Below are 12,500 nucleotides of genomic sequence, written 5' to 3'. Positions count from 1 at the left end.
GTTTCGTTCATGTGTGGCAACGATCGCTGAATACATGCCCTTATTCATGGCACAATTAGGATACAGCACAACTTATGTCGGTTTGGTCCCTGTGCTTGGTTTCGTCACTCAAGTGATAGGAATACCGATCGCAGGATATTTGTCTGACAAATTTCGCATGAGGAAGCACCTGCTGCTTATATGTATCCTTTTGTCGATTCCCAGCACCTTGCTGTTTCTGGCACCGAAAGCGCCTGATTTAACCTGCGAAGAATCATCATCGGGAAATATCACAGAATCATTCGGAAACTCCAGTATTGTTCATAATTCTGTAATGAACGCATCATCTGCTGAAAAAAATGTCGAAAATCCTTTGGGGAATAGCGAGACGAAATACGACGGCGATATGGTAAAATTCTTTTTGATTATACTTTTCTTGCGTGGTTTTTTCGAACTGGTTAAACGACTTTCTGTTACATTAATTACTGTCGCCGCTGTGACACATGTTAAGCAAGATAAATCAAAATTTGGATTTTATGCATTTTGGGGTGAAATTGGCGCCGGAATTTCGCTCTTCATTGTTGGAACGTTGGCAGGCCACATACCCCATTTGGTCTGCGGGAAAGAAGTCCCAAGTTATTACGTTGTTTTTTTCTACGCGGCTGCGGTACAGTGTATGACTTTAATTTCTTTGCCTTGGTTAGAATACGAGTATCTTGAAAAACGGGTGGTGGATTATGAAGAAGTCAAGTCGGTCTTGTCAAAACCTCATTATATTCTTGTCCTGTTCATTTGCGCGCATGCAGGTTTCTGTACTGCGTTTCAATTGCGTTGGGAATTTTGGTACATGCGGCACTTGGGCGGCACGCCGGTTGTAATGGCAGTTGGTGGTTTACTCAGACGGCTTCTAGTTGGTGTTTGGTACATCATATCCCGTGTTATCATTGGAAAACTTGGCGAATTGTATGTCATAGCAATTTCACTGTTTCTATTTGCCGCCTCGTTTGCTGGTCTAGCGTTTACTGAAAATGCTTGGCTGGTGATATTCCTCGATAGTTTTCAGTCTGTTTCGTTTGTCCTAACTTATGCGTCTTTGGTAATTCACTTTTCAAAAGCGGGATCAAAGGCATCGTCTGCTTTTTTTCAAGGTGAGCAGAATCCTATCAGTGATTTTTATACGCCATGTATGGTATTATTTTGGGGCAAAATTGAACGGATGCTGCATGGTTTATGCTCGCGGTTATTTCCCCGATTATTTCCGGGTGAAGCATGCCTAGGATTCACTTTTCAAGAAGCAGAATGAAAGGCATCGCCTGCTTTTTTTCATGATGAGCTAAATTCTATTAATGTCAATTTTGTGGTTTAGGCAAGCAAATTTAATGTTCTTATTCTAGAGGAAAAATTGATATGCAATTTTTATGTTAATATTTTTAAGGAGGTGGAAGCTTAATTTGGGGTGCATATATGGAGATTACTTTATGGTTGGCGAGTGCGTACGATGCGATCGGCTATCTTTAAAAGGGGGAACGGGGAATCGGGGATTCGGGGAATGGGGAAATCGGGGAATCGGGGAAGGGGGGAATCGGGAAATAGGGGAATCGGGGAATGGGGGAATCGGGGAATCGGGGAATGGGGGAATCGGGGAATCGGGGAATAGGGGAATCGGGGAATCGGGGAAACTGAAAATGAGATAAAGGAAAAATGCGACTCATTGAGATAAAAAACGCGATAAAGGATAAGAATAGCCTGAAAAGCGGTTCTCAGAGGGGATAAAAAGCCGTTTGAATAAAGCTGAATCTGCTTGTAAACTAGAACTGAACTAGCGAACTTTGATTTGAGTAGACATTGATGGTGTTTACACACTGCAAAATAGTTCTTTTCACAGTTAAATTGTACCAGGTGGCCTTTTGCAGCACCATCAATAGGGTGGTTCCAACTTCCAAGCCTAGGCTACATAGCCTTTAATACGACTGGTTTGCTTTCCCGTTCCATGGCTTATTCTTAATTAATGCATGCTAGAACTGAAGGTCTTCCAGATATTTAGAACAAATTTGAATAACTTCACAAATAACCTCACGAATAACCCTCTGCTCTGTGTGGAGACGGAAGGAGCAAGCTCACAAAAAGAAAAGTGTGGGTATTAGTCATAGTATTATTTCGTTAGAAAACAACCCATTTAAAAGCAGCCGAATTAATAAGCTGAAAGGCTATTGTTTGTAAAAAGTATTTAATAATAATAAAATATCACGATTTAGACATAGAATCGTGATTTCCCAATTCCTCCATTCCCCGATTCCCCGATTTCCCCATTCCCCGATTCCCCGATTCCCCGATTCCCCATTCCCCGATTCCCCGATTTCCCGTTCCCCCTTTTAAAGATAGCCCGATGCGATCCTCGTTGCGATCCTTCACAACGAGCTTTTCATTATAAAAATCGTACAAACGAGCCAACCATCAAGTAATTTGTTTATTATAAATGTGTATAGAGATCAATTTGACAACGGCACGCTTTAAAAAACACAGCGAGCATGCAACATTAATCAAAATTTTATGCATCAAAACATATTTATTACCGTTCAGTTTCTTTATAAAATTGATCAAAAGAAGTTAGATATTCTGTCCGAAAGATTTGAGGATTTGCTGAATGTGAAAAGATCTTGAATATGAGGATTATGTTTTCAATCTCACTCCCATAATTTTATTTCGACGCCATCTTGAAAGAAAATGTAAAAAAATTTCCGGCAAAATGACATTCCCCACGTGTGAAGAATATCGTACGTCCAATCAAAAGCCGTGCATGGCATTTTTTCACACGTGATAAACATCGTAATGAGATTAATTTACCGAGTGAAATACGATTTTTATTTCATCATTCGATTCCAGGGGCGGATCTAGACCGGTGCAACGGACGCAGATGCATCGGTCAAAATTGTGATATTGAAATTTGGTCAGATATATATATTTGTATAGATTATACACATATAAAAATACCTGATAGCTAACTAATGTGATCACACCTCTCCTTGAATAAACTCAGAGTTTTTGTGGGTAGCCTGCGCATGCGCGGCTAACCACTATGTAGTCGAAAAAGTGTCCGGATGTTTGTGTGTGTGTGTGGGTGCCACATCTTCGGTAATCGTCGGATATACGAAAGATGACGAACGGTGGTTCTTCTACTTCCGGAAAATTTCGTTGTTTTCGAAGGACGGAAGCAATCGAAGTCACGTTAATACGTTTGTCAAATTTTAAAGCGAAGGCGAGTACTTTAAAGACGAAAAAGCGGTGATCGGTGAGCGTTGAATCTACAACTACAAAGTTACACTAATAGAAAATAAATAAAACATTACCTTATTTGGCAAATGGTAGTAACAAGTTGCCCTGTTTTATAAATTAAAATGCACTATTTCACTTGTCAATTTCTTGGTTGTGGACATGCAGCTATTAAACCAAATATATTACCTTATAATTTGGCAAATAGTAGTAACAAGTTGCCCTTTTTTATAAATTATACTATGCAATATTTCACTTGTCAATTTCTTGCTTGTGGACATGCAGCTATTAAACCAAATGCTTTGGAGTTTAAAAAGAAGCATTTATTTGAACATAACTATAAACAAAACATATTTTTTTAAAAAACAAAACTTTTAACACAAGTGCATTTCAACTGAAGAAAAATCTTTCAAATATTGTTCAGATACATAGATGAGCCCTTTGAAATTGTTATGCTGATATGTTTGAAACAATTTTTACACATTTATATCAATGATGAATGATGGCATTCAATGTTAACTAATTGTCGGACTGATTAGCACAGTGATAAGATATTGTCAACTGATAAATTTAAACTTGGAAAAAGCCACACAGATTTTTTCGACCTACGAACTGGTGCTATTATGTCCAGCTAATTGATGCTGATAAGTTATCTGTAATCAACATTGCAAACCATCTGTATCAATGAAATTACTGGATCAATGAAATCATACTATCATCTTCAGTTATAATGGTGAACATATTGCCAATAAACTTTGGAAAACAAGTGGTATAATCTTACTGGAACAATAACATTTAACCTTTATTGAATATTAACATAACTATAACATTGATTTATCAACAAAATAACCCATCTTGTATGTAACAAAGACATGCTGATAATCAAAGGACATCAAAACGATGATCATTTGAAAAAGTCTGAATCCTTTTTCTCCTTCTTAACTAAGCTTTATGTTATCAGATGATGTGTGCCACCATCCCGGAACCTTACTCTCTTTTTTGTTCTCTTCACCTATTCTACTTAAAAAATTTCATTTCCTATCTCTTGTAAAAATACTTATGTATGTTTTGATCTGTCTAAAATGTATTTAATACAATAAAATATTATAATATATAGCTTGTGTACTAAATTGACTTTGTTATAACTGTATTCAACTAGCTAACTATAGGGTGTTTAATCCCTTGTTTATGGCATTAGAACATAAGACTAGAAAATAATATTTTATTGCATCAGTTGATATTTACTTGCCACTATAGCAGCTTTATCGCAGTTAATAATGTTTTACAGGCTACCCACATGTACGCATTGCGTACCTATTTTTAATCACTTCAAACCAGCGATTTAAATTCATTATTATTGCCAAGTTATCGATATTTGCGATCAAAACATGATTTCGCACTTTCTTTTGTTTTTCGACAAGTCGTCGTGAATAATTTCGCGACAAAAATGGCTTAAACATGGATATAAATAACTTTTCATTACGTAATACACAGTAGCACATGTGAATCACTGATGTGAATTAAGTGCACCGGTCCCGAGTCCTTTTCCGCGTGAAATCTACTGTTACGTCACATTGCCATTGTTTTGAGAGTAGATTTGGAAATTTGTGCACCTGTGAGTGCACCGGTCCCGAGTCCTTTTCCGCGTGAAATCTACCGTGACGTAAACGTTTCCATTGTTTTGAGGGTAGATTTGAATCCGCCGACCGATGCACTCGTGCAGATTGCGGGCTTTTTGCTACCTTTTCGCTTCAAGCCTCGTTTTAGATTCTACTGTGACGTACAGCTTTCGCTAAATCGCTTTGGCATAATGGAATTTGCTCTCCCACGCATTATCGAAGTCATGATTACAACAGCAAATAAGGGCATTATTCAAATTGAAAGAAAAATAAAGTTTGAGGTCAAACGGTAACGTACTCGCATAATTTTTCAAAATAAAGAAATGACTACATGCCCCTGGGGTCAATAATATAATCTCTATTCTCGAATATTCAATGGTTCTGGCCAGTTCTCCAGTTCGTTGATATTGCGTATAAATTTAAAGTTGCTTAGGTTTAATATAAAGCTTATGTTATAAGAGCAATTTTTGAATAAATGCCAATAATGGTCATATTATTATGACCACTAGACCTTACTATGACCACTTATTATTATGACCACTATACCACTAGTGACTTTGAGTCACTAGACTAGGTATAAATTATAAACTGTGATTTACATTATTTTATTAATGATGGAAATCACAGTATATAATTTATACCTTACACCATTACTATGCGTGCGAAATAAGGTAACTTGTGTAGCTGATGTCAAGATAATACGACAAGTTTGAGGTATTACAATTAAGTTGTTTTCTGGTTTAATAATGCTACACAACAGCCACAAAAATTATTAGGAATGAATGATCAATGATGTCCAGTTTAGGTCATTACCAATTACCATACAGGTAATTAGACAGTGTAAATTCCTTAACTTCTAGCTATGGTTGCTCATGGCTGTTTTGGTCACCAAAGACTGGTGAATCACAGCTAGTCTATAAATAACTAAATTGCCTAATATAGTTCAAATTAACTCAAGTCTCAACTATTGCTGTAAGTCAAATGGACTGCATTGCTTTAGTTTTAAGATTCTTGGGATAATTAATATAAAAGTTATTTGGGATGAAATAACTTTTGCAACAATATGGGAATCCTAAATGCCTGTACATAGTACATACACTAGTAATTGATTGTGAAGAATATTTTTATTACTCATTGATGTATTCATTGTTGTAACTCTTGAACAACAAAACTATAGGATTGCATGCATACAACCTCATTTATAAATAGATCGACCTTGCTTTTAAGATTTGGCCAGGCAGGATACTACATAGTCTTGGCATATCTTCTATATTAGAAAGATTATTTACACCAGCTTTGCTGATTAAATTAACATAATTAGCCCCACTGCCCCAATCAGTGTTTGTCAGACTAAAACTAAAAAGTCAATTAATAAGACATAAACACTTGAATATTTGCCTAAAGTTTGCAAGCTCTAAAAAGTGGTTCCTTCCTAGTTGTTTTGGAAATATTTTATTTCTAAAGGGAGACAATACTTTGTCAATATTTTTAATTAAAATTTAAATAACTAGCTTTGTACTACTCACAAAAATATTGATAAACATTATTAAGATTGATCAATAACTCGATCTCTCTTATTTCAAAACATCAATTTTTTCAAATTTTTCAAATACTTTTTTGAATAATGAAATTAGTGCAACTCTTGTTGAATAATTAAAGGCCCTATTTCTTCTGAGCTTTATGGAAAAAATTATTTGAATATTTTGATAATTGGTATTGACTTTCGACTTTCAACTACTTTTGCAAACAACTATTTAATTCAAGATTTTACAATGTCTAAACTGCAGTTTATGCAAGATTCTAAAATGAACTCCTGAAATTGTATTATGAAGTACCTCTTTATGTTTAAAAGCTAGGACGTAGTTTTGTCATGAATCTTTGAATGCATGAGTTGGTTTCTATGTTTGAATGTCTATGTTTGAAACTAGTCAGCCAAATTAAATGCAGGGAATCGCGTTTTCGAGTCTCGCATTCCTAGGCTTAAAATTTCCCGGGATAGATGTCTCCGGCCCGCTAGTGGGCCTTTGACATTATCCATGAAAGATGCATCGGTCAGGAAATTCGCTAGATCCGCCCCTGTTCGATTCTGCTGTGCATAAATCTATTCTCGGCATTACCATCATATATACACATTAACCACGCTTGCTCTTGTCAGCTACCTCTGTTAGTAATAGTTTTTGATAAATTTCGTAATCAAAAGCCCAACGACTTTGTTGATGGCGATTGGAGTTTTGGCTGATGGCGTAGGCAAACAACGCGCGAGATTGACGAATGTATTACTCGTACGCGTAGCCGTACTCGTAAAACAGATTAGCTATATACAGAAATGAAACTTCTGTGTTTTGCTCATTGTTTTGTGTCCCAAGCGCAGCCAGCGCGTGATGACTTCCGGCGAGCTTGGCAAGTCTCATGAGGGAATTTAATGAGTAAAACGCCGTTTTTAAGACGAAAAATTTCTTTTTTAAAAATTCTCGCTACCTATGCTTATTTCTGGAATAAATTTTTAAACAGTGTCGGTATATGTGTCCTTCGCTAATGACGTCATCCTTAGCAAGAAATCTCGTGCTAAAATTCTAAATCAAAACCACAAGTTTTCAATATTTTAAAAAATTGTAGGTAGCCACCTTAAACTCTTATTATTTCGTTTTCACATTTCTATTATTCTTAGATATTTGTTAATTCATTTCGTTTTATCTTCTGGAGATATATTGTATCTAAAGCATGTATTACATGTTTTCTAAACTCAAAAATAGCTCAGCCAGTAAATTTATTGCACAGCTTTCCATACGGCAAGCCCTGCACTCTTCAGCTATATTTTTCCAGTTTTTGCCAGCATCAAATAATTTCATAAACCAGTTCTTAGCTCAGAAGATCCACTTTATCTATCTTTTTAGAAATTTTAAGCGAAATGGGACATCGCCCTAAAGGATTTGTTTAAATCAGCATTTGTTTGTCAAAAATTTGATTTTTCTATCGATTTACTCATTACATTTCAACATGACACTTGCCAAGCAAGTTACACATGCGCACATTGGGCAAAAAACGACGTGACTCGATTTGGCGTCAGTTTCATATCTGTATATAGCTAATCTGTGGTCGTAGTCACTGCTAAAGCTCCCTATTACCAAGGGTAAAATCCGATTTATTACGTTTTACGCGGTGAATTCGGTGGAAAATTTGGTCTTGTTATTTGTTAAACCGTGAAAAGTCCTGACCTCATTCGAGTTTCCCCCTAATTTAGTAAAAATACATATTTTCCACATTTATAAAAAATAAATTTATAAATTTCATCAAAATTTTGCTAAATGACAGTTTGAAAATACAAATTTTTGTCTCGACCAATCAAGAGCTTAGTAGTTCACACTGGCGCATGCGCATAACGTAGAAGACCGTCCATGGCGTGAGGTCCATTGCATAATGGCGGACGACTTTGATTTCGTATTTGCACATCGTGGGTGTAAATATCCGAGCGGATTTATAGTACCCTCGCACGGTGCTCCGCACCGGCTCGGGGATTATCCTAAGTCTGGCAACCCTCTCACAAAAAATATAATGCATACACTAATACCATCGCTTGAAACACAAAAATTACGCTAGGTTCCTAAAAAAAACTGGATACAAAACACTTTGGATATATTTACTAAATTTATCTGTCAATTGATCATGTGTATTTTTATCGAAATACACTTTTTATTTGCAAAATTTAAGCATTCCTAAATTGTTTTCAAGTCTAAAAATGACAGATAAATTTATGAAATAATCCAAGGTGTTTTGTAACTAGTTTTTTGTCAGGAAGCTAGCGTAATTTTTGTGTTTCAAGCGATGGTATTAATGTATGCATTATATTTTTTGAGAGAGTTGCCACCCAAGATAGTATGCGGTACCCGCATTGACAATCGCATTGATCGGGCTCCCTCCGGTATCACTGCTGTAAATTGTCTATTTTCCTCTTCATCCTGGAACGAAGCTGCACTTTGAGGAATACATTTCTTTAATTTAGAAAAAAAAAATATATATTTATTTAATCTTTAATGGGGAAGAGGGTTACATAAAAAAAATTACTTTGTTCCAGGTGTGGTGAACCTAACTTTTCATGGAATTGGCAAGGAACTTGGCTCCGCAGTTTTTGGAATCTGTTTTGAAGAATTTGGTACAAGATTAAGTTTCTGTGGTTTCTCTGTTGTCACTGTGGCTTGGATGGCGGTGTTTACTATTTATATCTTCTGTGCTAAAGATGTTCATAGTTACCAGGAGGTCCCACGGGAGGAAGAAGTTAGTGATGATGATCGAGAAATAAAGTGAAGTTGATGCGGAGCATTTGCACTGATAATATGCCGCTGGCGGATCTGGGGGTAGTCAGAATAAATTACACAGCTAAATTTTGAATTCAAAACACCTTAATATTTTTAAAATGAAAAGGATATTTTTAAATAAAAATCTATTAGGATTTTAAGCGATTGCGATTTCAAGCTGTAATAATTTATTCTGATCACCCCCAGATCCGCTACTGTAATCTGTTAAAAATATTTCCAGGTGTTTAAATTACGTTCTTAAGATATGAAAAATAGAATTCTGAAGATAAAATAGAAATCGATGTAAATTCGAGTAAACCCTCATGATTGCGTGGTGGCCATTAATTTTTTACACATCTCTTATATTATTTAAGGATTTTAGCACTCTGTATGTACGTTATCCGGTTTTATATGCACGATTTCATAAACAAGGAACGAGAAGTCCAGTTCAACTGTCCTTAATAACAAGGCTATTGCATGGTTATTAGTTTCAATACAATATGATTAGATAAAAAATTACCAGTACGATTGCAAGTTACAGGTGTAGTAATTTAATCTGACTTACCCTGGGTCCGCCACCGGTCCCACAGCTTTCAAAGTAACGAGAAAACGTGTCCTTTTTTCACGGCTAACATTGCTCTGCCCTCCTGAGAGATACGAGCTTTATCTGAACGAATATGGTAAGAATAAGGTAAGATGAGAAAAAAACGCTGGTTCCCTCTCTATTTGTGACCATCCAAGTAAATTACGATGAGCAACAGAATACTGCCTACCCGCTATAAAGGTTTATGGTATGCATTAATAATTTTAAGGCTTGGTTCCAAAGTATTTTCCTTTTCACAGTGAAGTAGATTAATGATAAGTATATTAATAATGCGTCAGTGGGAACGAAAGCCTTCGGTCAGGATCTCATTCGTGCAACACACTTAATTGATGGACTAAGCAAGTCAGGCCGTAGCTAGAGCGCTTAATTGGGGCGTATTCATATATATTCATGTTTGTCTACTGCAGGAACAATAGCGTACAAAAGAAAGTAGTCGGGTGTAAGATGAATGTATGAATATTCCCAACCTACGTTACGGCCGTGTAAGGAACGAAGAATCAAACGAATTAAATAATAAGGTCTAGCTGGCTGGTTCTGCCGGTGTTTATCCCCGTTGCATTGCTTTTCCATTTGCGAATCTCTTCGCTACCAGCGCTGATCCAGTGTTTTTGAGATATCTGAGTAAGTGAAATTCACTCCACATGTATGGTTGGCCCGCTCGGTGATAATCTTTTACAACCCTTTCGCAACCCAACTACTCCTCGGAAGGATAACCGGAAACCTGGCATCATAGGATAATTGCTCAGCAAATTCTGGGCGGCTGGATAGTAAGCTTATCGACGGTAAGCTCTGGACCCCCTCGCCTTTTTTCGGGTTACGCATATTAAAAATCACTAGTCTTACCCACGTGCGAACCCGCACCAATCTGGACAAGTCCGAGAAACGTTCTGGTGTCATTCTTCATTCAGCTGTCACTGGCCCTTCGGTCTTCGCTTTCGGTGGTACAGAGGACTTCGGTCGCGAACGAAGTGCTGACCTTTGAGGGCTTCAGATTTGGTGGGCTGCGAGGCTGATGTTCCAGCTTCCCCTTTGGAAAGTGCTCATTGTTTTGCTTCAACCATTCCGGACCTTCCCAACAAGTCATATCTTCAGCCAGTTGAACCGGACTAACTCCTTGAGTGCAGGCAGTCTTAACGTGTTATCACTGGGACGGGCTGGTGCTGCTCTGGATTTCGCTCACACGATTTGCGACAAACGACCTAAAATCTCTACCTCTGCCCCGGATCCACAAAAGCACGTCCTCGCTGTCGAAATAGAAGCTCGCTTCTTGGATCGAGAGGCATAGGACTTTATGGAGCGATTGCGCCAATCTCAAATCCAAGACAGCGCAATAAGCTTGAGCCTTGGCGTCGTTGTTGCATTGAGTGCCGGGAGAGACCTTCGACTTTGCTGCGCTCATGCGGCAAGTGATTTGACCATTTTCATACTCATTACGGAGGTAACTGACTGCGCCATCCGTCTCCTCGATGCATCCACTAACATCACAACTTCCTTCTTCTTAACAGACGTCGCGAATCGGAGAAGACGTCATCATCTTTAGCGCTGTCCAGAGAATCGTCCATGTATGTGGACCTCAGAACGGTTTCTGCAGCCAGGGGATACTTCTCCTGCTATTTTCTTGCATTTTTCTGCGCCACAAATCGTGCTTCCATTAGCGCGCAGTTCTTCCTAAACACCACACTCCTGAATTCATACTTTTCAGGGTCTTGTTCTGGTCTCAGGTCCCTCCATAGCATTCGGTAGTACGGATGATCTCGTTCCTCGATAACGATCTGCTGATACATTTCCTTAATATCACTGGCCACCGCTACAGGGTTGCGCCGAAACCTCAATAGCACGTCAAACAAATCTTGCTGGAGTTTCGGGCCCGCGTGGATCTCGTCGACCCTTCTCCAGAGCAGCTCTCTTCTTCTGTCATAATTTGTATTGCTGAAAATCCAACGCCAGAAACTTCAACTTCCCAGAAACTCTTTAGGGTACGATCTAAATCACAACAACCGATATCACGACTGTCCCAACCGTTGTTTTGTTACTCAAAAAAGGCTGGACCGATCTGGGATCTGGGAACTGATCGAGGTTTATTACCAGTAGGCCAAATACAAGACCAACCAACTGGACCAAGACGTGCCACAGGTCCTCTCTCAACACCTTGAACGCCCACCATAAAGAAATGCATTTCCGGGTTGTCAACACCGATTACAATATCGGCTAAGCCATCCTTTGTGGAATGGCGATCGTAATGGCGATCGCGGTCCATTACATACCACTTATTAACCGAATTTGAGGTCCGTACTAGAAAAATATCAGACCGAGGTCTTGACAGTACAGACCGAGCGATAGCGAGGTCCGTACATAAAAGACCGAGGTCTGATATTTTTCCAGTACGGACCGAACGTATTCGGTTAATAAGGGATTTATTATATGGCATACAGTATTTAGTTTTTTATTTATACAATGCGCTGCAGCATTCTTGCCGGCTCTTTCACCAGCCAGTCGCCAAGCAAGCACTGAAGTGGCTTCCAAAACTTTGTTTTTTACTCGTTAAATAAGAATGATACAGTAATCAAAACAAAAATCAAAGATGAATAAATATAATATTCACATGTACCAAATAATGCTCTTCTTCGTCCATTCTCCGTCGATATTTTTCGTGTCGAAAATAAAAGTGCAAGCTTGTTTTTATTCAAAAATATGAGAGTTGGACCGTTACTACGGCAACGGTCTAATACTGGGGGG

The 12,500-nt window shown here is 38.0% G+C and overlaps 1 protein-coding gene across 1 annotated transcript in view; it reads left to right on the top strand.

Annotated features, from left to right (window-relative positions):
* LOC114543765 overlaps positions 1-9,677 on the top strand; it is a 19,077-nt gene extending 9,400 nt beyond the window's left edge. The window contains exons 2-3 of the mRNA XM_028562614.1: positions 1-1,127; positions 8,941-9,677. The exon at positions 1-1,127 is cut by the window's left edge and continues 86 nt beyond it. Of these exons, the coding sequence (XP_028418415.1) occupies positions 1-1,127; positions 8,941-9,170 (1,357 nt within the window). The 3' untranslated portion in view covers positions 9,171-9,677. The remainder of the gene's footprint in view (positions 1,128-8,940) is intronic.
* The last annotated feature ends 2,823 nt before the right edge of the window (positions 9,678-12,500 follow it).

Source organism: Dendronephthya gigantea, unplaced genomic scaffold, assembly GCF_004324835.1.
Source record: "Dendronephthya gigantea isolate DGI-Jeju-01 unplaced genomic scaffold, DenGig_1.0 000546F, whole genome shotgun sequence".
Lineage (NCBI taxonomy): Eukaryota > Metazoa > Cnidaria > Anthozoa > Malacalcyonacea > Nephtheidae > Dendronephthya > Dendronephthya gigantea.
The sequence above is the reverse complement of the archived record's forward strand: the minus strand, read 5'-3'. Positions and strand labels throughout refer to the sequence as shown.